The sequence below is a fragment of the Balaenoptera physalus genome (assembly GCF_965194825.1).
Source record: "Balaenoptera physalus genome assembly, chromosome: 6".
Lineage (NCBI taxonomy): Eukaryota > Metazoa > Chordata > Mammalia > Artiodactyla > Balaenopteridae > Balaenoptera > Balaenoptera physalus.
In genome coordinates, this window is record NC_138885.1 from 45,103,441 (window position 1) to 45,129,572 (window position 26,132).

A 26,132-nucleotide genomic window follows, 5' to 3' on the forward strand; every position below is an offset into this window, starting at 1 on the left:
AGTCATACTGAAGATGAACACGGGGGCTGGTGTTATATTACCCCAACCAGACACAACAAATGGAGCCAGGATGTGGACTGAACGTGGATTGCCTCTCTATAGAAGATATTGTACCTGTGTACGTCCATGTGTGTTGTCTGTGTGTATATGTGTTTGTGAGGTAAACCATTTCAGAGAAAGAAGAGTTGCTGACGAGAGACAGCAGGAATTACTGAATAAGGCAAGAAGTCCCTGCTGCTAAAAAAATGTGGGGTTGGATGAAAAGATTTCCAAGCCTCCAATTCTAAAATTCTTTGATTCTGTGGAGTAGAAGTGAATGTTCCATCAGCAAACTGAGATCCCAAAATTCCAAGGGTTTAGCCCACCTCTTCTGACTGGTTACCCTTTGATGGGAACCACTTGCCAGAATATTAAACTTCCTGTTTTCTGTCTGCCCCAAAAGACTTCTCCATAAGCACCCTGAAGACATGGCCCGTACTTAATTCATCTTTGTGATCCCAGCATAGTACCTGAAGCATATAGGGGGAAGTCCAATATGTTGAAAGACAGAACGGAAAAATTAGTAGGGATAATTTAAGTTTTATTTTTAAATAATGAACGCTTACATATTAGATGTTAATCAAAATCCTTGGTACCTAGATGTTACACGAATAGATTCCTCAGCTAAAATACTTCTTTTCTAGTAACTACTATGCCAAGCTTCCCAATACATAGGACAAAGGGGATTTTTATTGTTTGATTGTCTATTATTCCTCCTTCCCTTGAAAGAACCAAGCAGCAACTCCTGCACTATCTCTCAGATTCTCAGAGTATAAAAACAATCATTGAAAAATAGCATGAATAATCCTGGCCATCTCTTTAATCAGGAACATTAGACAGGAACAAGACAATGATGTCTGCTCTCATCACTTCTATTCAACATTGTACTGTCACTTCTAGCCAAGGCAATTAGGCAAGAAAAAAAAAGTATCATATTGGAAAGAGAAAAGTTAAACTATCTCCATTTTTAGATGATCTTGTATACAGAAAATCCTAATGAATTCAGTAAAAAACTATTAGAATCAATCAATGAGTTCAGCAAGGTTTCAGGATATGCAATCAAAACACAAGAATCAATTGTATTTCTATGTACTACAAACAGACAATCCAAGAATGAAATTGAGACAATTTCATTTACACTGCCTCTGAAATAATAAAATGCTCAGCTATAAATTTAACTAAAAAAGTGCAAGACTTGGACACTGAAAACTATCAAACATCACTGAGAGAAATTAAAGAAGACCTAAATAACTGGAAAAACATCCTGTGTTCATGACTGGAAGACAATATTGTTAAAATGCAATAATCCTCAAATTGATCTCCAGATTCAACGTAATCCTTATCAAAATCCCCACTGGCTTTTTTTCAAAAATTAACGAACTAGTCCTAAAATTTGCATGGACATGTAAGAGACCCAGAATAGCCAAAGAAATCTTGGAAAAAAAAAAAAAAAGAACAAAGTTGGAAGATTTACACTCCAGAATGCAAAACTACTACAAAATGAAAACAATCAAGATTGTGTGGTAGTGGCATAAGGATAGATATATATATAGATCAATGGAATAGAATTCAGAGTACAGAAGTAATTGTATATCTTTATGGTCGAGTGATTTTTGACAAGGGTGCTATGACAATCAATGGCAGAAAGAATACTCTTTTCAACAAATGGTGCCAGGACAACTGGACAGTTACATGCAAAAGAATAAACTTGGATCCCTAACTCACACCATATACAAAAATTAACTCAAAATAGATCAAATATCTAAACAGAAGAGCTAAACCTATACCCTTAGAAGTAAACCTTTGTGATTCTGGATTAGGCACTAGTTTCTTAGATATGACCCAAAAAGCACAACTTAAAAAAGAAAAAAATTAGATAAACAGGATGTTATCAAAATTAAAACTTTGATGTTTCAAAGGATATTAGCAAGGAAGTTCAAAGACAACCTACAGAATGAGAGAAAATATTTATAAATCATATATTGGATAAGGGTCTAGTATCCAGAATATATAAAGAACTCTTATAACTCTAAAATAAGACAAATAACCCAATTAAAAATTGGCAAAGGATCTAAATAAACGTTTCTCCAAAGAAGATATACAAATGGCCAATAAGCACATGAAAGATAATCAGTATCTTTAGTTAGCAGAAAATCCAAATACAAACCACAAAGAGCTACTACTTCATACCCACTAAGATGACTATAAGCAAAAAGATGGACAATAAAAAGTGTCAGTGAGAATGTAGAGAAATTGGAACCCTCACACATTGCTGGTGGGAATGTAAAATTGCACAGCTGCTTTGGATATAGTTTGGAAGTTCCTCAAAAAGTTAAACATAGGGCTTCCCTGGTGGCGCAGTGGTTGAGAATCTGCCTGCCAATGCAGGGGACACGGGTTCGAGCCCTGGTCTGGGAAGATCCCACATGCCACGGAGCAACTGGGCCCGTGAGCCACAATTACTGAGCCTGCGCGTCTAGAGCCTGTGCTCCGCAACAAGAGAGGCCGTGATGGTGAGAGGCCTGCGCACCGCGATGAAGAGTGGTCCCCACTTGCCACAACTAGAGAAAGCCCTCGCACAGAAACGAAGACTCAACACAGTCATAAATAAATAAATAAATAAACAAACAAACAAACAAACAAACAAACTACTTAAAAAAAAAAAAAAAAAGTTAAACATAGACTTACCATATGATCCAGCAATTCCACCCCTAGGTATATACCCAAAAGAAATGAAAACATATGTCCACACAAAAATTTATACATGTATGTTCATAGAAGCATTATTCGTAATAGCCAAAAAGTGAAAATAACCCAAATCTCCATCAAGATGAATAGATACACAGAATATGGTATGTCCATATAATAAGGATACTTTTCAGCCATAAAAAGGAATGAAGTACTGGTTTCTGAACCTTAAATCTTGAAAACATTATGCTAAAGAAGCTAGACACAAAAGGCTGAATACTGAATGATTCCATTTACATGAAATGTCCAGAATAGGCAAATCCATACAATAGGGAGCAGATTAGAGATCGTCAGGGGATGAGGGAAGGAGGGAATGGGGAGTGATTGTTAATGGTATGAGATGTCTTTGTAGAGTCATGAAAACATTCTGGAATTAGATAGTGATGATGGCTGCACAACTTTGTGAACATACCAAAAAGCACTGAATTGTACACTTTAAAAGGGTGAATTTTATGGCACATGTATTTATCTCAATTTCAAATTAACAGCAATAAGGGTGAGATACTTTCATATATTTTCATGCTGGTAAGAATGTTCACTAGTAGAACTTCTTGAAAGAGAGGTCTGGAAAATGGTATCAAATTTTACTTGATAAATCAAATTATAAGAATTTACCCTCCATAAATAATGTCACAACTTTAGCTCTAAAGATTATCTTCAATGCTGTTTATAATACCAAATTATTGGGAATATCCTGAAGGCACAACAGAGATTTTGTTAAACCATTTATGGTACATCCATTCAGTTTAATATGTCACCTATTAAAATTATGTTTACGATATATTGTGAACCAGAAAAAGGAGGATACAAAATACAATAGGCAGTATGATCCTATTTTTGTTTTTTTAAACTACATATGTATGTATTCATGCCTCCATGTCATAGAAATAATAGAACTAGGCAGCCCAACACTATAGCCACTAGCCAATGTGGATATTTAAATTTAAATTAATAAGAATTAACCAAAATTAAGAATTCAGTTCCTCAGTTACACTAGCCACATCAAGTGCTCAGTAAACACAGGAAGACAGTGGCTACTGTACTGGACAGCACAGAACATTCCCATTGCAAAAGTTCTACTGAAATGAGCTGATACAGAAGAACACACACTAAGAGGGCTTATCGGTGCTTTTAATTTTCTTCTCTTTATGTTTATTTTCTATTTTTTCTGCAATAAATATAAAAGAATATTGTTATTTTTATTTTTTAAAGATTCAAAGTAAACTGAAACAGGGGAGAAGGGATCTGGAAAAACACTCACTGGGTGCAGGCATCGCCCAGCACAAATGCAGGGAGTCCCTCGGATCTGGGCAGCAAAGGGGCTGGTCCTCCCCTGCTGAGACAACACCTCTGCACCCACAGGGCAGGGGCAGCTTCGCAGACTGTTGTGTGATGGATGCATTACCAAAGTGACAGAACGCTGTTTCTGCTCATTTTGTCCAGATACAGAGTTGTTTTCTGGGGAAGAGGATGTGCAACCTCCTCACGTGGCCACAGCCTGAAGTCCTTCCTGCTGATAGAGATTCTGAACAATAATCACTTTGGAACTGCAAGAGGCTTGGGGAAAAGGCACTCTCAAACTTTAGGCAATTAGCTCATACTTTCTGGAGGACAACATGGAAATATATATCTAAAGCCTTAAAAATATTCCAGCCCTTTAAGCAATCGTGTCACTTCTTGAAACTCTGTCCTAAGGAAATAATCATGGATGTGCTGAGACTTGGCTACAAGAATGTACATGACAGAGTTGTTTATAGGAACAGAAGGCTGAATCAAGCCAACAAGATACAGCCTCATGATGGAATATTATACTAGCTATTAAAAAATATTGCTGTGCAGGAATATTTAAAGACATGGAAAATGTTTATAAAGATTAAGTTTTTTAAATAAAGTTTTAATATAGTGTGAAAGGTATCATTTCATTTTTTTAAGAAAAAAATATATATACACATATATGCTTAGAAATGAAAATGATTAGAACATAAACAGTGCCGACTACTGTGCGGCGGGAAAATATCTGATGGGGAAGGTAATCTATTATTTTCCACCTTTTCTGTAATGAACATGTATCACTGTGGTAATAAGAAAAAAAATAAAAGTTACTGTTTTTAAAAAGATGAAACCATATTAAGACAGGAAATCTTTGTCCTTACAACTTGAAATAAAATTATCACGATAGTTGAGGATTTTTACATTTAGCTCCAGGCTTCCTGGCTGCAAAGGCACAAAGAAATATAAAGACTTATATAGGTTTCCACTGTTTGATTTATCAGTTCTTCCCAGAAGATAAACTACCACCCTGGCACTAGATTCTAAGAGGAAAGTGTGATGTACATTTCTCGGTAACACTAATACCTACCCTGCAGAGCAAGACATCGGGGGATTACTCAACAGCCCTCATCTTTGTTCTAACTACTCTTGTAGCTGCTTAGGAGCTGTGGTCCCCAAACCTCGCTGAGGGACAAATACCACACACACAGTGCCTATTTTTTTTTCATAATGTACTTCCATCCCTATTTTCCTACCACAGCAAAACAGTCCCAAAATGAATGAGATGTTTTCAATATGACACCAATGATGCAATATCTGGCTTTCATGCAATATTTTGATGGTGTCACTGTTTCACAAGAATACTCAGAAGACTGTCTCACAGATGCAGGGGATCTTGAGGAGTGGTAGATGTGACACACTATGAGAATGTATGTTTCTTATTAACACATCTGTTTAAGAACCCTCTGAGAAAAAGTAGAAAAAATTAGTCAATAGCTGTGAATGTTGCTCTAAAAGTTGATGGAAACCACAAAGAGGCAGAGCTAAACCGAACAGCCCTGAGGTGGCCCCTGGCAAGCTGAACCCTCACCATGACAAGAAGTCACTTCCAAACTACAACTGTCAGAGTCCCTGAAGACTCAGAGACGGGGGAAGGGGGTGAGGAAAACAGAGCCTATTACCTTTGGTTAATGTCTATCCTTCGTACACACACAATTTAAATTAGATTTCCCTCTGTATCTTACCTACAGTTTCTCTCAGATCCTATAGACCCAAGCCACTCCCAGAGAAAGCAAAGATTTTGTAGAACTTGGGAGACTATTAAAATAGCATTCTTCTCCTTCCAAATCCTCTCCAACCCTAAATACCTTCCATTGCATATGTCTGATGCTTACCTTCAAGGCCAAAATCAAGTCTTTCCTGACCAGTTGTGTGACCTTTCTTTCATCTGTGACCTCTAAGAGCACATGCCCACCCACTACACAACTCACTGACACTCATCCTACGTGGCATGTGTCCCCAACCAGGCCGTAGGCTGTGAAATATTGGGCATCTCACCCAGCACTGGCCCCAGTGTCTTGTGCATGAGTATCAAGGTGACAAGTTCATCTAAATTCCCGGGTTGTCCACTGCCCTCTTGGTAAGTTAAAGATAAGGTTGGTAGCACAACTGTTACCAAAGCAATGGTGCTAAAAGTCCAAAGTTTCTTGACTGGGAACACAGTTTTCTAAGGTTAATTCAACAAATTAAAATTTTTTTGTACTTGTCACCATGGAGAAAAAGAAGGAAATAATCTTCTTGACGTCTAAGGAGTTCAGTCTCTTGAAAAATAATTATGCATATGTAGCTAATTAGAATAACGTGTTATTAATGTGAAAAAATTGGAAGGACACGTAAAAATTACAAAGAAAAGCCATCAACAATATTCCTCAAGAGATGGCTTCAATTTACATCCCACTGAATTTGGGCCACAGGACTAGAAATGATGTCTAGAAAAAGACAAGAGACCTTCCTCTACTCTGAATTGATCTACCACTTGCAGAGCCCTGGCCTCTGAACTAGGCTGTTCATTTGCAGAAGACTCCACACACTGAAGCCCAGCTAGTGCATGACTCTGGCCAGGGCAGTGAGGAAGCTGAACCATTGCCAAAGGAACCAGCATTACACCAGGCACAAGAAAACCCTGAGGAGCCAGGAGAGCTGTCGTGACAGCTTTGAAAGCTTGTCTAGGGGAAGGTGGGCTGGATAAGCATTTTTCATACCGCAAAAAACTACCCATAGGTGGGTCATGAAATCAATCTAGAGGTAGGAGACTTACAGTAAGTGCTGTTTCATAAAATGCTTGTCATGCAAATGAGTGTGTGTGTGTGTATGTGCACAGGCATGTGCACTGGGTCATGCAAACGGATTTTTTTCAAAACAGTTTGCAAGGCTGTGAACTAGACAAATTATTTGGTAGCTTATAAAAGGACAAATTTCAATTCAATAGAAGGAAAACACCTCAAACAAGTGAAACTGTCTCACAATGGGGTTTATTATTGTGAATGGCAGACAGCTTCCAGCCCCTGAAAGACCCCAAGCAGAACCAAAGCCATAGATTGTCAAGGAGGATATTCACATTAGTGGAAAGTTAAATAGGAAGAACTCCAAGTTTCCTCCCCATTCTATGAGACTGTCGGTCTAGATCACAGGCACTTAACTGCCACTGAAGGCACAATTAGGAGGGAAACAACTCCACAAAGTCACAGGGGTGAATGTACACAGCCTGAAATTTCATCTGGTCGTTTATACTGGAACAGCACCTCTGTGCAAGGAAAAGTTATAAGTGATACTTAGACCAAGGGTTCTCAACCTAGACGTACATCAGAATCACCTGGGGAGCTTGTAGAAGATACCCATGCCTGGATCCCAACATATATCAATTAAAACACTGGGGCCCAAGACTTGTATTTTATTTCTGTTTCCCAGGTAAGAATTGCAAACCATATGTATAAAATGTAAAAATGACATTTTATAAAGCACAGAAGGAAGGAAAACAGTTCCAGGATTTTACATGAAGATCATAAAAAGAAAGAGCTGGAAAACATCAAATCATGGCTTTTGAATTCTGCTCAGGGTGTAGAGAGCTGAAAAGAACATCACTCCCATGCTTACAAATAAGACAGATAAACTGCAAGTTCATAACTCTCTTGAATCTGTCAGGCAGCTGAGGTCACAGGGTAACAAACTAGCCCAGAATCTAAGGAGAACCAGGCACCTGCAGGAAGAAACAGGACATGAGCACTTGTTTACCTGAAGCAGATGCACCTGGACAGTGGATAACAAGCATCAAGTAACAAATAACAACGGAACACTGATGGGAGAGTTGAAAGAGCATGGAGGCCGACCACTCTGAGGCACAGTGCAGAAGGAAGACCTAAGGCTGACACTGAAACAATGAGAAAAGCCCTTCAGCAAACCAGCCCCAACTCTAAACTCAAGGTGTCACTAGAGGAATCTGAAGTCTGTGGTGCCCTGAGGATAGGCTCACCAACAACACACCTCAAATCCAGTCAACTCCTGACCAGAACGATCAATTCCCCACACTAAAGGGCTAGCAGAAATAGAAAGGCATTCCATTTCCAGGAATAAAAACTATTTATCTCAGTCTCTAATGTCCTACACAAGATGTCCATGTCTTGACAAAACATTACAGAGCATACAGAAAGCAAGAACAAACAACACTGCCAAGAGACACAGCCATTAACAGAACCAGACTCAGATATGACACATATGGGGAAGCTATCAGACACAGAATTTAAAATAACTGTAATTAATGGTAAAAGACCCTAATAGAAAGGGTGGGCAACATGAAAGATCAAATGCATATTTTTAAACAGATGGAAACTATAAGAAAGAATCAAATGGAAGTGCTGGAAAGGCTAAACACAGTAACAGAAATGAAGAATGCTCTCAACAGGCATTCTTCAGTAGATGTGACACATCCAAGGAAAGAATCAGTGAACTTGAAAATAGGTCAACAGAAGTCCCCAACTAAAATAAGGAGAAACAAAATGAAGAATGAAGCAAAACCAAAGTGTCCAATAGCTGTGGAATAATACCAAAAGTCCTAACCTAGGTGTAGTTGAAATTTCAGAAGGAGAAAAGAAAGAGAATAGGGCAAAAGAAATATTTGAAGAAATAACTGCTGAGAATTTTCTAAACTTAATGATAGATACCAAACCACAGAACCAAAAACTCAAAAACGCTACAGAGGATAAAAACTAAGCATGTGCAGGCATGTGCACATGTGTGCATGCGTGCACACACACACGCACGTGCACACACACACACAGGCATATCAGAGACTGAAAATCAAAGACAAAAAGAAAATCTCGGGGGGCTGAGGCCCGGCTGCAGGAAGCGGAGGCTGCCTGGGCATCAGTGCTGCGCACTCAGCTTCAATGAGCTCAGCGCCAGGGCTCCGTGGAGTTTGCGGTGCAGGTGAACAAAACATGACAGAAACAGATGCCGTCCCTAGAAGGGTAAAAATGCAACCGAAACGCAAAAAAAGATTTGTGCAGTGTATGGAGAAGGTGCTGTGACTGATCAAACGTGTCAAAAGTGGTTTGCAAAGCTTCACGCTGGAGACTGCTCACTGAATGATACTCCATGGTCAGGTAGACCAGTTGAAGTTGAGAGCGATCAAATCAAGACATTAACTGAGGACAATCAACGTTATACCACGCAGGAGATAGCCGAAATACTCAAAATACCCAAATCAAGCACTGAATATCATCTACACCAACTTGGTTATGTTAATCACTTTGATGTTTGGAGTCCACATAAGTTAAGTGAAAAAAAACCTTCTTGACCATATTTCCACATGTGATTCTTTACGTAATGAAAACATTCCATTTTTAAAACAAATTGCAATGGGTGATGACAAGTGGATACTGTACAATAATGTGGAACGGAAGAGATAGTGGGGCAAGCAAAAGGAACCACCAGTAACCACACCAAAGGCCAGTCTTCATCCAAAGAAGGTGATGTTGTGTATATGGTGGGATTGGAAGAGAGTCCTCTATTATGAGCTCCTTCTGGAAAATGACACGATTCATTCCAACAAGTACTGCTCCCAATTAGACCAACTGAAAGCAGCACTCAATGAAAAGTGTCCAGAATTAGTCAACAGAAAACGCATAATCTTGAATCAGGATAATGCAAGACTGCATGTTTCTTTGATGACCAGGCAAAAACTTACAGCTTGTCTGGGAAGTTCTGATTCGTCTGCCGTATTCACCAGACATTGCACCTTCGGATTTCCATTTATTTCGGTCTTTACAAAATTCTCTTAATGGAAAAAATTTCAATTTCCTGGAAGACTGTAAAAGGCACCTGGAACAGTTCTTTGCTCAAAAAGATAAAAAGTTTTGGGAAGATGGAATTGAAGTAGCCTGAGAAATGGCAGAAGGTAATGGAACAAAACGGTTAATACGTTGTTCAATAAAGTTATTGGTGCAAATGGAAAATGTGTCTTTTTACTTAAATACAAAAGGAACTTTTTGGCCAAACCAATATTTCATGACTTTCCTTGCCAGTATGGCTGGGAGGCTTTCCTGGGGCACACCAGTGGTCTGTCTGCCTGGCAGAGGAGGAGGATGCAGCAGACCTCTATCTATTCTATATGCTGACCTTGGGCTTGGAGGAGCTCATTATTTAATATGACTTAAGTGATTGTTTTTTATACTTTTCATAAACAGAGAAGTGTTTGATACGGCAGAAACGTACAAAAGGGACCCTAAGAGGAGAGGAATTGCTTTAATCTTCAATCACGAGAGCATCTTCTGGCACTTAACCCTGCCAGACAGGCGGGGCACCAGCGCCGACAGAGACAATCTTAAGTGCAGGTTTTCAGATCTAGGACTGGAAGTGAAATGCTTTGATGATCTTAAAGCAGAAGAACTACTGCTCAAAATTCATAAGGCATCAACCACTAGCCACGCAGACGCCAATTGCTTTTTGTGCGTTTTCCTGAGTCATGGTGAAGGCAACCACATCTATGTATATGATGCCAAAATTGAAATTCAGACACTGACTGGCTTGTTCAAAGGAGACAAGTGTCAGAGCCTGGTTGGAAAACCCAAGATATTTATCATTCAGGCATGTCGGGGAAACCAGCATGATGTGCCAGTCATGTCTTTGGATGTAGTGGATCATCAGAGAGACAAGCTGGATGTCAACCTAACCCAGGTGGATGCAGCCTCAGTTTATACACTTCCTGCTGGAGCAGACTTCCTCATGTGTTACTCTGTGGCAGAAGGTTATTTTCATCGGGAAACTGTGAATGGCTCATGGTACATTCAAGATTTGTGCGAGATGCTGGGAAAATTCAGCTCCTCCTTAGAGTTCACAGAACTCCTCACGCTGGTGAACAGGCAAGTTTCTCAGTGCCGAGTGGATATCTGCAGAGAACCAAGTGCAATTGGAAAGAAGCAGGTGCCCTGCTTTGCCTCAATGCTAACTAAAAAGCTGCATTTCTTTCCAAAATCTAAATGATAGGTGCTATTTTGTTTTATGTATCTGTATTTTTATATAAAGAAGTATCACTAAATACTTAAATTGAAGCAATTTAAATGGTACAGCAATTTTAAATGTTTAAATGAGAGAACTTTAAAAAAATAGTTCATGTTGGACATGGTGAAGGGGTTTCATATATGTAGAAATGAAATCCTCAGGAAATTCCTATAAATAAAAATCCTCAAGCATTTGTAATACTTGACATTTGTAGTAAACTGCAAGCTTACTCAAAATATCTGACTGATTTAACTAGTATTTTGTGACATTTTATAAAACTTTATAATGTTTTTAAAAGTTTTTGAAAGCTAAAAAAAAAAAAAAGAAAGAAAGTCTCAAACCCAGCGGGAAAAAATGAAACATTAAATACAAAGGAACGAAGATAAAAATTTCAGAAGACACCTTGTCAGAAGGCATGCAAGTAAGACAATGAAGCAACATCTTCAAAGTACTGAAAGAAATAAACTGTCAACACAGAATTCTATACTTAGTGAAAATATCTTTCAAAAATGAAGGAGAAATAACTGCAATAGGCAAACAAAAACTGAAAGAATTCATTACCGAAAGACCTACACTACAAGAAATACTAAATGAGGTTTTAGAGTCAGAAGGAATATGATGCCAGAGAGAAATTTGGATCTACCCAAAGAAATGAAAAGTGTTAGAAATGGAACAAATGAATGTCAAATACAATTCTTCTTTTTCTGATATTTAATTGCTATAAAAGGTAACAATGTTTAAAGAAAATCAGCAAACTATGGCCTGCAAACCAAATGCAGCCTGCAGTCTGTTTTTGCATGACCTGTGAGCTAAGGATGGTTTCTGTATTTTTAAAGTGTTGTTTCAGAAAAAAAAGAATATGCAGCAGAGACCATATGTGGCCTCAGAGCAAAATATTTACTTTCTGGGCCTTTACAAAAAAAAGGTTTGCTGACCACCCCCCCACCCTTCCCCCCTCCCGCCCCCGTCTAAAACAAAAACAGTAACAATATTTTGTTTACAGCATATGTAGAAGAAAAATGATAACAATAACACAAAGGATGGAAGAGAAGGATTGGAAACGTACTGTTGAAAGTTCCTTAGACTACACATGAAACAGTGTAATATTACTTGAAAGTAGACTCTGATTAATTAAAGATATATAGATATAAATAAACACTCACTCTAGGGGAATCACTAAAAATGTTAAAGAAGCATAAATAAGAAGTGGAGATAAAAGGGAATCAAGAAATGCTCAGATAATAGGGAAAAATGGAACAGAGAGACAATAACTACCAAGATGGTAGGTTTTTAATTAAGCCATATTAACACCACAGTAAATGTGAATGGTCTAATACACCAGTTAAAAGACAGATATTGTTAGATTGATTTAAAAAGTAAGACCCAACTATCTGAGGTCTACAAGGAATGTTCCTTAAATATACAGACACAAACAGGTTAAAATGAAAAGACTAGGAAAAGATATGGCTGCAAACACTAAGCAAAAGAAAGCTGGAGTAGCTATATTATTAACACCCAAAGTAGACCCCAGAACAAGGAATATTAACCAGGATAAAGAGGAATATTATATAATGAGAACAGGATCAATTTTCCAAGAGGACATAACAATCCTAAATGTGTATGCACTGTGGAATTAAAGAAACCTCTGCTAAAATTGGAGTTGGGATGGCCTGTAGGGGGAGCTCTCAGGGCCCACCATGCACCATCTATTACTCCAAACAGGGAGGTATTGCTGCTTCTTCTCTCTGCTGGAAGGCAGCCCAGCCAATCAGACACTGTAGCAGCCCAACCAATGAGAAGCCTCCATACACTGGACTCCCAGTTTCCTGCAACAGGACTCTTTGGGTATTACAGCTCCTTCCAAGTTTCGCTTTTCCCTATAAAAGCAAGTTCCCCTTCCTTGTTTGTGGATTTGCCTATGGTATACCATAGTTCACATATCCTGAATTGCAATTCCTTGGGCTATTCCAGAATAAACTTGCTTTCACTGGTAAAATAACTAGCTATTATATTATTAAAGTTGCACTTAAGAACAGATGGTCAAAATACATGAATCAAAAAGTGACAGAACTGAAACAAGAAATTTTAAAATGGACAACTGTAGTTGGAGATTCTATTGTAACATGCCTCTCTGTTATTGATAAAACAAGTAGATAGATAATCACTAAGGACACAGGAGACCTGAACAAACCTATCAGGCAACGTGACCTAATATTTCCAGAACATTCTACCCAACAATAGCAGAATACACATTCTTTTCAAGTGCACACTGAACATTCACCAAGATAAACCATATTCTGGGCCATAAAACAAATATGAATAAATTTAAAAGAATAAAAATCATGCAAATTATATTATGGGACGGTGCTTCCCCAATGGCACAGTGGTTAAGAATCTGCCTGCCAATGCAAGGGACACGGGTTCAAACCCTGGCCCGGGAAGAACCCACATGCCGCGGAGCAACTAAGCCAGTGCACCACAACTACTAAGCCTGACCTCTAGAGCCCGCAAGCCACAACTACTGAGCCCACATGCGACAACTACTGAAGCCTGTGCACCTAGAGCCCGTGCTCCGCAACAAGAGAAGCCACGACAATAAGAAGCCTGCGCACCGCAATGAAGAGTAGCCCCCGCTCACCGCAACTAGAGAAAGCCTGCATACAGCAACGAAGACCCAACACAGCCAAAAATAAATAAATAAATAAATTTAAAAAAAAATATTATGGGACAATAAGAGAATTAAACTAGAAATCGATAACAAGAAGACTTCTGGAAAATTCCCAAGTATTTGAAAAGTAAATGACATATTTTGAAATAACACATGGGTCAAGAGGAAGTCGCAAGGGAAATTTTAAATATTTTAATTTTAAATAAATAAAAATGAATATGCACATATCAAAATTGTTGAATGCAGGCTAAAGCGGTGGTTCAAGGTAAATGTATAGCACTAAATGCTTATATTAAAACAGAAGAAAAATCTCAGATCAGTAACATAAGCTTACCCCTTAAGAAAATAGGAGCATATTAAACCCAAAGCAAGGTGAAGGAAATAAAAAGGGCATAAATGAATAAAACTGAAAACAGAAAAACAGACAAAATTAATGAAACCAAAATCTGGATCTTTGAAAGATCAATAAAGTTGATGAACTTCTAGACAGACTAAGAAAATGATTGAAGACACAAATTACCAATATCAGGAATGAAAGGGGGAACATCACTACAGACCCCAAAGACATTAAATGAATAACAGGAGAATACCACAAACAATTCTATACCCATAAATTTGACAACTTAGGTGAAGAAGACCAATTCCTTGAAAGATATAAACAATCAAAACTTATCAAGAAAAACTGGATAACCTGAATTGTCCTATATCTATTAAAGAAGTTAAATTTGTAGTTTAAAAACCTTCCATCAAAGAAAACTCTAGGCCTAGATGGTTTCACTAATGAACTCTACCAAATATTGAAGGAGGAAAAAATAGCAATCTTACACAGTCTTTTCCAAAAATACATTACAACCAAGTAGGGTTTATCCCAGGAATACAAAGCTGGTTCAACAGTTGAAAATCAATCAATGTCATTCACCATAGTAAATATGAATAAATCACATGATCCTGTCAATAGATGGAGAAAAAGCATACAACAAAATTCAAAATCCATTCATAATAAAAACTCTCAGTAAACTAGGGATACAAGTGAAATTCCTTAACCTCATGGGGCACCTATAAAAATTCTCAGCTAACATACTTCACAGTGAAAGATTATTTCTCCCCTATTATAAGAAACAAGGCAAGGATGTTCTCTCTCACCACTCCTTTTAAACATTGTACTACAATACTTAGCCAGTAGGATAAGGCAAGAAAAAGAAATAAAAGGCATCCAGATTAGAAGGGAAAAAATAAAACTGTCATTATTCACAGATAACATGACCGTCTGTGTAGAAAATCCCAAAAAAATCTATAAATAAACCTCCTAGAACAAATAAGTGACTTCACAGAGGTAACAGAATACAATGTCAAAATACAAAAATCAATTGTATTTCTATATATTAGCAACAAGAGCAACCCCAAATGAAATACTAAAGTAAAAACCTAACAAAACATGTGGAAGATCTCTATCCTGAAAACTACCAAATGCTGATAAAAAAATAAAAACAGAAATAATAAACAAAGTGATAAACAATATTGTGTTAATGGATTGGAATACTCAATATTGTAAAGATATCAATTCTTCCTAAACGAATCTATAGATTCAATGCAAACCCATTGAAATCCCAGCAGGACTTTTTGTAGATATTGACAAGCTGACTCTACAACCTATATGAAAAGGCCAAGGAACTAGGAGAGCTGTAACAATTTTGAAAAGAAATAAAATTGGAGGATTTATACTACCTATTTTCAAAATTTATTATAAAGTCACAGCATCAAGCCAGTGTAGTGTTGTCACAAAGTAGGCGTATAGATCAATGGAATAAAATTGAGAATCCAGAAATAAATCCTTACGATTATGGCCAATTGATTTCCTACAAAAATTTCCATACAATTCTAGGGAAAGCATAGTCTTTTCAACAAATGGTGCTGGAACAACTGGAATTCCACATGCCAAAAAAATAATAATAATAATTTTTGACTCATAGTTTACACCTTATATAAAAATTAACCCAAAATGGATCATAAACCTAAGTGTAAAACACAGAACTATGAAACTTCTAGAAGAAAATGTAGAAAAGTTTCAAGACTTGTAGTTCAGCAAAGAATCTTAGATACAACAACAAAAGTCTAATCCATAGAAAGATTGATACATTGGTTTACTAAAGTTAAAAAACTTTTGCCCTGAGAAAGACACTGCTATGGGAATAAAAAGATAAGGCACAGACTGAGAGAATTTATTTGAAAATCACCTTTCTGACACAGGACATATATCCAGATTATGTAAAGAGCCCTCAAAGCTCAACAATAAGAAAACAAATAAGCCAGTAAAAATAGGTAATCAAAATCACCTCTGCACAACACTTGTATGCTGTAAATTTTAATTTGGATTTGTATATTTTCCCAGCCAGTATGAGTCCAAACTTAAATTCTCACCAATTTTTATTTATACCATATTATTTGACCCTGGAATTAGGCTTTTGATCTCTGTTAACATTTAATGCACTTCATACTGACCTAAAAAATACTATTAAATTTCTTTGAACTCAAGAGATAATTTTCATATACATCTTTAGTATAGAGACTCTTTTTTCCTATCAAATAAAATTGACTCTTTAAACACAGACCCAAAAAAGTTATAACTTTCTGAGGCATCAAAAATTTATTTTGTCACCTTTTAAGTAATGAAGCCTGAGCATGAATCACCACATTTTTTATCACCACACATCCTTCTTCCCCTGCTACCAAATCTAAACAATTCTGGAACACAATGATGAAAGAAATGAACTTTATTTTCCCTTTGCTTGTATTTCTTCACTTATTTCTCATCACTTGGTACTGCATTTTATAAGTCATTGTAAATCATGTTTGGGAACTATGTGAAGTATAACAAAGAGCTTCTGCATGAAAGAAATGCTTTAAGATCAAGTTATTCAATATGTAATCCCGTTCCTCCAAAGGAACGTCTTTTTTTTGGCCCAATACCATACCCACTCTGGCCATATTTCTCTGCTGGAAACCAGAGAGAGACTAAACTTTTACGATACGTAGCACTATGTCCAGCTTGTTTCCAACTACTGCAGTCATCTCTTAACCTACCTTATTTTTCATTATAGTACTTCTCATCACCTGACATAGGAGACAAAACAAATATATCTCCTTCCAGGAAAGAGTAAGCTCCATGAGAACAGACTTTGTCTTTCTTATATAGTCTTTTTATCTCCAGAGCAGTGTCTGCACCCAGTAGGTGTTCAATAAACATCTGTGAATGAATGATTGCCCAAGGCATCACTCTACCTCATTCCCTCACACTCTGCCAGTGATCCTGGGCAGCCCTGGGCAGGTCTGCTGATGGAAACAACAAAATATGCTGCCCTACACTCCCTCCTTTCTTCCAGGATTAGTGACTAGATCTTTCTGCCAATTTCTGTGCTAAGTAGATACTGAGGACAGAGGATCATAAGAAGTAGCATCCTGCTTGCCAATCTAACTCCAAATGCCCACCAATGTCCACCACGTCAAATGGAAACAAAAAGCAGCTCTCACTTCATACTTCAAATGAAAACAGGCTAAATGCTTTAAAAGCAGTAGACAGTCGAAAACCACATTCACAGAAATATAGACAAAATGAAAAGGCAGAGTACTATGTACCAGATGAAGGAACAAGATAAAACCCCAGAAAAACAACTAAATGAACTGGAGATAGGCAACCTTCCAGAAAAAGAATTCAGAATAATGATAGTGAAGATGATCCAGGACCTGGGAAAAAGAATGGAGGCAAAGATTGAGAAGATGCAAGAAATGTTTAACAAAGACCTAGAAGAATTAAAGAACAAACACCTAGAAAACAAACAGAGATGAACAATACAATAACTGAAATGAAAAATACACTAGAAGGAATCAATAGCAGAATAACAGAGGCAGAAGAACAGATAAGTGACCTGGAAGACAGAATGGTGGAATTCACTGCTGCAGAACAGAATAAAGAAAAAAGAATGAAAAGAAATGAAGACAGCCTAAGAGACCTCTGGGACAACATTAAACGCAACAACATTCGCATTATAGGGGTCCCAGAAGGAGAAGAGAGAGAGAAAGGACCTGAGAAAATATTTGAAGAGATTATAGCTGAAAACTTCCCTAACATGGGAAAGGAAATAGCCACCCAAGTCCAGGAAGCGTAGAGAGTCCAAGGCAGGATAAATCCAAGGAGAAAGATGCAGAGACACATAGTAATCAAATTGACAAAAATTAAAGACAAAGAAAAATTATTAAAAACAACAAGGGATAAATCACAAATAACACACAAGGGAACTCCCATGAGGTCAACAGCTGATTTATTAGCAGAAACTCTACAAGCCAGAAGGGAGTGGCACAATATATCTAAAGTGATGAAAGGGAAGAAACTACAACCAAGATTACTCTACACGGCAAGGATCTCATTCAGATTCGATGGAGAAATCAAAAGCTTTACAGACAAGCAAAAGCTAAGAGAATTCAGCACCATCAAACCAGCTCTACAACAAATGCTAAAGGAACTTCTCTAAATGGGAAACACAAGAGAAGGACCTACAAAAACAAACCCAAAACAATTAAGAAAATGGTCATAGGAACATACATATCGATAATTACCTTAAAAGTGAATGGATTAAATGCTCCAACCAAAAGACACAGGCTTGCTGAATGGATGAAAAACAAGACCCATATATATGCTGTCCACAAGAGACCCACTTCAGACTTAGGGACACATACAGACTGAAAGTGAAGGGATGGAAAAAGATATTCCTTGCAAATGGAAATCAAAAGAAAACTGGAGTAGAAATACTCATATCAGATAAATAGACCTTTAAATAAAGAATGTTACAAGAGACAAGGAAGGACACTACATAAAGATAAAGGGATCAATCCAAAAAGAAGATATAACAATTAAAAATATATATGCACCCAACATAGGAGCACCTCAATATATAAGGCAACTGCTAACAGCTATAAAAAAGAAAATCGACAGTAACACAATAATAGTGGGGGACTTTAACACCTCACTTACACCAATGGACAGATCATCCAGACAGAAAATTAATAAGGAAACACAAGCTTTAAATGACACAATAGGCCAGATACATTTAATTGATATTTATAGGACATTCCATCCCAAAATAGCAGATTACACTTTCTTCTCAAATGCACACGGAACATCCTGCAGGATAGAACATTCTTGGGTCACAAATCAAGCCTCCGTAAATTTAAGAAAACTGAAATCATATCAAGCATCTTTTCCGACCACAGTGCTATGAAATTAGAAGTAAATTACAGAGGAAAAAAGGTAAAAAACACTAACACATGGAGGCTAAACAATACGTTACTAAATAACCAAGAGATCACTGAAGAAATCAGAGAGGAAATAAAAAATTACCTAGAGACAAATGACAACAAAACACGATGGTCCAAAACCTATGGGATGCAACAAAAGCAGTTCTAAGAGGGAAGTTTATAGCAATACAATCCTACCTCAAGAAACAAGAAAAATCTCAAATAAACAACCTAACCTTGCACCTAAAGGAACAAGAGAAAGAAGAACAAACAAAACCCAAAGTTAGCGGAAGGAAAGAAATCATAAAGATAAGACGAGAAATAAATGACATAGAAACAAAGAAAACTATAGCAAAGATCAATAAAACTAAAAGCTGGTTCTTTGAGAAGATAAACAAAATTGATAAACCTTTAGCCAGACTTATCAAGAAAAAGAGGGAGAGGATTCAAATCAATAAAATTAGAAATGAAACAGGAGAAGTTACAACAGACACTGCAGAAATACAAAGCATTGTAAGAGACTACTACAAGCAACTCTATGCCAATAAAATGGACAACCTGGAAGAAACGGACAAATTCTTAGAAAGGTATAACCTTCCAAGACTGAACCAGGAAGAAATGGAAAATATGAACAGACCAATCACAAGTAATGAAATTGAAACTGTGATTAAACATCTTCCAACAAACAAAAGTCCAGGACCAGATGGCTTCACAGGTGCATTCTATCAAACATTTAGGGAAGAGCTAAAACCCATCCTCCTCAAACTCCTCCAAAAAATTTCAGAGGAAGGAACACTCCCAAACTCATTCTACGAGGCCACAATCACCTTGATACCAAAACCAGACAAAAATACTACCAAAAAAAAGAAAATTACAGACCAATATCACTGATGAATATAGATGTAAAGATCCTCAACAAAATACTAGCAAACAGAATCCAACAACACATTCAAAGGATCATACACCATGATTAAGTGGGATTTATCCCAGGGATGCAAGGATTCTTCAATATATGCAAATCAATGTGATACACCATATTAACAAATTGAAGAATAAAAACCACAGGATCATCTCAATAGATGCAAAAAAAGCTTTTGATAAAATTCAACACCCATTTATGATAAAAAAAAAAACTCTCCAGAAAGTGGGCATAGAGGGAACCTACCTCAACATAATAAAGGGCATATAACCCTTTGACAAACCCACAGCAAACATCATTCTCAATAGTGAAAAACTGAAATCATTTCCTCTAAGATCAGGAACAAGACAAGGATGTCCACTCTCGCCACTATTATTCAAGATAGTTTTGGAAGTCCTAGCCATGGCAATCAGAGAAGAAAAAGAAATAAAAGGAATTCAAATTGGAAAAGAAGTAAAACTGTTACTGTTTGCACATGACATGATACTATACACAGCTAATCCTAAAGAAGCCACCAGAAAACTACTAGAGCTAATCAATGAATTTGGTAAAGTTGTAGGATACAAAATTAATGCACAGACATCTCTTGCATTCCTATATACTAACAACGAAAGATCAGAAAAAGAAATTAAGGAAACACTCCCATTTACCATTGCAACAAAAAGAATAAAATACCTAGGAATAAACCTACCTAGGGAGACAAAAGACCTGTATGCAGAAAACTATAAGACACTGATGAAAGACATCAAAGATAACACAAACAGATGAAGAGATATACCATGTTCTTGGATTGGAAGAATCAATATTGTGAAAATGACTATACTACCCAAAGCAATCTACAGATTCAATGCAATCCCTATCAAATTACCAATGGCATTTTTTACAGAATTAGACCAAAAATTCTTAAAATTTGTAAGGAGACACAAAAGACCGTGAATAGCCAAAGCAATCTAGAGGGGAAAATACAGAGCTGGAGGAATCAGATTCCCTGACTTCAGACTATACTATAATCTACAGTAATCATGACAATATGGTACTGGCACAAAAACAGAAATATAGATCAATGGAACAGGATAGAAAGCCCAGAGATAAACCTATGCATCTATGGTCAACTTATCTATGATAAAGAAGTCAAGGATATACAATGGAGAAAAGACAGTCTCTTCAATAAGTGGTGCTGGGAAAACTGGACAGCTACATGTAAAAGAATGAAAGTAGAACCCTCCCTAACACCATACACAAAAATAAACTCAAAATGGGTTAAAGACCTAAAAGTAAGACCGGACACCATAAAACTCTTAGAGGAAAACATAGGAAGAACACTCTTTGACATAAGTCACAGCAAGATCTTTTTTGACCCACCTCCCAGATTAATGGAAATAAAAACAAAAATAAACAAATGGGACCTAATGAAACTTAAAAGCTTTTGCACAAGAAAGGAAACTATAAACAAGACAAAACGACAATCCTCAGAATGGGAGAAAATATTTGCAAACAAGTCAACAAAGGATTAATCTCCCAAATATATAAACAGCTCATGCAGCTCAACATTAAACAAACAACCCAATCAAAAAATGGGCAGACCTAACTAGACATTTCTCCAAAGAAGATATACAGATGGCCAAGAGGCACATGAAAAGCTGCTCAACATCACTAATTATTAAAGAAATGCAAATCAAAACTACAATGAGCTATCACCTCACACCAGTTGGAATGGGCATCATCAGAAAATCTACAAACAACGATTGCTGGAGAGGGTGTGGAGAAAAGGGAACCCTCTTGCACTGTTGGTGGGAATGTAAATTGATACAGCCACTATGGAGAACAGTATGGAGGCTCCTTAAAAAACTAAAAATAGAATTACCATATGATCCAGCAATCCCACTACTGCACATATACCCAGAGAAAACCATAATTCAAAAAGACACATGCAGCCCAGTGTTCATTCCTGCACTATTTACAATAGCCAGGTCATGGGAGCAACCTAAATGCCATCGGCAGACAAATGAATAAAGAAGATGTGGTACATACAGTGGAATATTACTCAGCCATGAAAAGGAATGAAACTGGGTCATTTGTACAGACGTGGATAGACCTAGAGACTGTCATACAGCGTGAAGTAAGTCAGAAAGAGAAAAACAAATATCGTATATAACGCATATACGTGGAATCTAGAAAAATGGTACAGATGAACCACTTTGCAAGGCAGAAATAGAGACACAGATGTAGAGAACAAAGGTATGGACACCAAGGGGGCAAAGCGGGGGTGGGTGGGTGGGATGAACTGGGAGATTGGGATTGACATATATAAACTAATATGTATAAAATAGATAGCTAATAAGAACCTGCTGTACAAAAAATAAATAAAAATTTTTTAAAATGCTGTTTAAAAAAAAGAAAAGCAGTAGACAGTGGAGGCTGGTATCCTACTGAACACGATTATATAGTATTCACCCGCTGCGCTACCATCAGGAGAATTCTTTCCTAGTCCAGGATCTACCACTAACTGCATCTTCTCCCAGTCCCAGCCTGTTAGCTTGAAGACAGGTAAGGACGGCGAAACAAAGACATGATTTAGAGCAAATGTTCTCAATAAGGGGCAGGGGTGAAGGGGGCACTGGGGAGTGGGAGGCACGGCAGAACCAGCTGTGAGGCTTCTTCAAACTACACACGGCCCCTCCCTAAACTCCTCCACCCTAATCCCCGCACAGTTACCCCCCCAGAGTGAGCCACTGTTGCTGTTACTATGGGAGTGTGACAGACCCAGAAAAACTTTCCCAGGTTTTGAGTGTAAGCTCTTTGAGGAATGGGACCGAGATTTAGGCTTCTTAGTGATATCCAGAGGGCATCTAACACAGGGTTTTCCTGTCTCTACCTGCGCCTCCAACCTCAGCTCCTTCCCTCCCCTCCGCCACACCCTACACTTCTCCTATCATCCTGAGCTTCTCCTGCTTGCCCGTAAGGCCATGTCTTTCATCATCTGTCACCACCTGCAGGAGACACGGGTGACCGGCTACCTAACAGCCCGACAGGCAAGGCAGTCTCGCTTTCTGCCTTGCTAACCGAATTCCGATTTTCAGATAGGGGCACCAACGTGCTCAGGGAAGGTGACCCCTCCCCCAGCTCCAGAACACTGCTGGGCCACCACAATCACAGCCACCCTCTCCTCCCTTGCCAGTGACTGGCTCAGCACGGGCGTATGACCGTTCTGGCCAGTGACACAGGGAACCTCTGAGAAATTCTGACCTTTGTTATCTAGAGAATCACTGAGAAGCAAGCCGTCTCCCTCCCTTTCTGCTCTAGATGTTATCACGTGAAGGCGTGATGGAGCTCCAGTCACCCTGTGGCAGGGCAGGGAAAACCCAGAGAATCTTCAAGAAGCCAACCCAGAACTGTGGCCACTTTGAACCACCTACCTCTAGACTTCGTAAGCAAGACAGTAAAGTAACCTAACTAGTGTTACTTACAACAGAAAGTACCCTACCACACCACACCACACCACTTGGCCTGGGAAGTCCCTGCGACTTTTCCTCCTACTATCCCCTACTATCTCCAATTCATAGCTCAAGTACAGTTTCCTTGGGAAGTCTTTGCTTGTCCCCAGACAGTTACACAGTCCCAGACTCTGTTCTCTGCACATCTGCCTCTCCAACTAGACCGTGAGCTTCTCAAAAGCAAACATGTTCACCCTTGGCAGAGGCCCTGGTGTATGCCGGGCATTTATTAAATGTTGAATGAATGGATGAACCAACAAGCAAACAACAAAACAAGGAGTCAAAGGAGGAACATGCAGGATGCCTTCCTTGCCTGGGATAAGACTTGACAATTGACAGATGGAACATGGCACCCAGGCAGTCTACACTCTACTAAAGACTTCTTTAGGCGGTGGTGAGCAAAGGCAGAGAGAGTGCAATGAACAGGTCCTATTTTATCTGCCCAGAAGTCAGAGCTCTCATTGGGAACTGTCCTTGCCTAATGCCCGGCACCTGGGGTGGGATTGACTATCACAGTGGCACCTGAGCAAAGTACCCACTGCTACGGTGGAAACCCACTCCCCGTCCACTGAGATGGCTTGGCCCTGCTTTGGTCTAGTGTATCAATAACGTTTGCTATAAGGATGGAGGTGATGGAAGAAGAGGGAGACATCCCTCCTATCCCCCCCTCTCTCTAAAGGAACAGATAAGCCTGAGATGCCAGTGCTTTTTATCACTCCAGACTAAGAACAGTCAACACAGAGGGAAAAAGAGAGAGAACAAGCCCGGCAACCCTATGTGAGCCCCTGGATCAAGCTATGCCTAAAGCTAAAACCCTCAGCCTTTTCATTTATGTGACCCAATCAATTTCTATACTGCATAAAGCAATTTTCAAGTGACCAAACCCAACCCAAAGAAAAGAATTCTGACAAATACAGTCAGTAATGATGAAAGCAAGCCGATAACATCCCTTCTATATTCAGGACCTGTGCACTGTCACCTCTCAAACTTGGCTTCTAGAATGGTGGCAGGAAGTAAAACTGCCTGGAGGAGGCCTAGCCATGAACAAGTGAGAGTGGAAAAAATGCCACCCCCCAAAACACACACCACCACTACCCCCTTCCCTCCTAAAGGAGGGTACTCTGAGCCTCCTGGATCTCCCTTCTGTTCAGAAAGGAGTGGGGACCTCTGGAAGGCATGAAGTGTTACATTAACACATAGGGGGAAAAATGGAGAGAACTTTCATCAAGCAACGTGCTATGGGCTTTATGAACATCGTATAACTTAAGGCCGTTGTAATGATTATAATACCCTTTTTACCTTTGAGCAAACTGAGAATCAGCGAAGTTAAGCAACTTGCTCAAGGTCACACAGCTAGTAACTAGAATTTAAATTCTAGACGCTTTCCACTTTATCACACCGATGGCCAGGGCCCGGGAGATGCAGCGCACCTGCGCACCCCTGCCTCCACCCCAACCCCCGACAGCGCCCCAGGACACACAGCCCTGGATGGAGCCTTACAAGCGCAGGGCCCTGGAGTCAGAGCAGCCTTGCATACCCAGTTTTTTGGAAGCCCCAGGTAACTAACCCAGGTGTATGTCGGACACTCAACACCAGCACCAAAAGTAAAGCGCCGGGCAGACTGAGCAGCGGCACCTGAGCGGCCCCTGGGAAGCGCCGCAGAAGGGGAGGCGGGCGCTCGCTCCGGTCTCCCCCGCGGGCCTGAGCCCCCCGCGCAGCTCCGCGCTCTCCGCAGCAGTGGGGCCCCCAGCCTCCCCTCTCCCCACCAGCGCCGCGGACAGAGCGCCTCCGCGCCGCCCGGGCCGCTCAGAGACCCACGCAGCCCCGGCCCTGTCCCCGCGCCCGCCCCCGCCCCCAGCTCCAGCCCGGTGCAGAGGGTCGCAGCTGTTCGCTCCCAGGCAGCTACGGGACCCCGACCCCTCCGCTGTGCCGCGACCCCGGCGCGCTCGCTCCGCCGGCGCGCCAGGCAGGGGAGCCCCGCACTGCCCGCCGCAGCCGCTCGGCCCGCAGGACCCGGGCGCGGGGCCCGCCGTCCCCCGCCGACCGCCGCCCCCACCCCGCTGCGCCCGCCCGACTCACCAGCGCCGCCGCGCTCGCCGGGCCTGTCCGCGCGTCCGGCCGGCTCCCTGCTCCCGGCTCCCGGTCCCGGGTAGCAGCTCACTGGCGGCGGGCTGGCGTTGGTGCGGCTCCTCCCCGCCCCGAGCCACCTGGGACGCCCGGGAAGGGGCGGGGCCGAGACAGGTGGGCCCCGCCCACCGCGAGCAGCCCGGGCCTTGGGCTCTTCGGGAATTCTCCGCGGGTGGAAGGGAGGCCCCGGCGGCCGCGTAATAGGGCACACCTGGGACGGTTAGTTCTTGGGAAGCGGCGGGGAGCCCGGGCCCGGCCTGTTTCCACACAGCCTGGCCCGCTGGGGAAGTGGCTCGCAGAGCGTGGGAGCCGGACCCCGCCTAGAAGGAAGAGGGGAGGCCAGCCCCTTTCTTTGTGGGCTGTAGAAACCGAGAACCGAGACCCTCAGGGTGAATATGATGGGGCCAAAGGCAAGTTACTTCAGAACTGGAAGAGCTCAGGAAGGCCTTTCCGACCATTCCACCCTCCCCCATCCCCACTTCACACCCCCCCCCACATGATTCTCCCCCTTTTAAAAATAATG

At 40.0% G+C, this 26,132-nt stretch overlaps 1 protein-coding gene and 1 long non-coding RNA gene across 6 annotated transcripts in view; one reads left to right on the plus strand and one right to left on the minus strand.

Moving 5' to 3' along the window:
- Window positions 1-25,681, minus strand: part of LOC309662422 — a 140,867-nt gene extending 115,186 nt beyond the window's left edge. For all 5 annotated transcript variants that reach the window (XR_014264644.1, XR_014264645.1, XR_014264646.1 and 2 more), the window contains exon 1: window positions 25,562-25,681. This is a non-coding gene — a long non-coding RNA (uncharacterized lncRNA). The remainder of the gene's footprint in view (window positions 1-25,561) is intronic.
- Window positions 6,406-19,912, plus strand: LOC309662419 (caspase-6-like). Its single transcript, XM_082465232.1, has 2 exons — window positions 6,406-9,080; window positions 10,300-19,912. The coding sequence occupies exons 1-2, from the start codon at window positions 9,000-9,002 to the stop codon at window positions 11,092-11,094; spliced, it is 876 nt and encodes a 291-aa protein (XP_082321358.1). The 5' UTR covers window positions 6,406-8,999; the 3' UTR covers window positions 11,095-19,912.
- Window positions 25,682-26,132: the final 451 nt, after the last annotated feature.

What these genes read in the sequence shown, in the direction of transcription:
- LOC309662419 (XM_082465232.1), top strand. Translation starts at nt 9,000, where the DNA reads ATGAGCTCAGCGCCAGGGCTCCGTGGAGTTTGCGGTGCAGGTGAACAA. An exon ending in CAGATGCCGTCCCTAGAAGG is followed by an intron (nt 9,081 to 10,299) that starts GTAAAAATGCAA and finishes TTCATAAACAGA; the next exon opens with GAAGTGTTTGATACGGCAGA.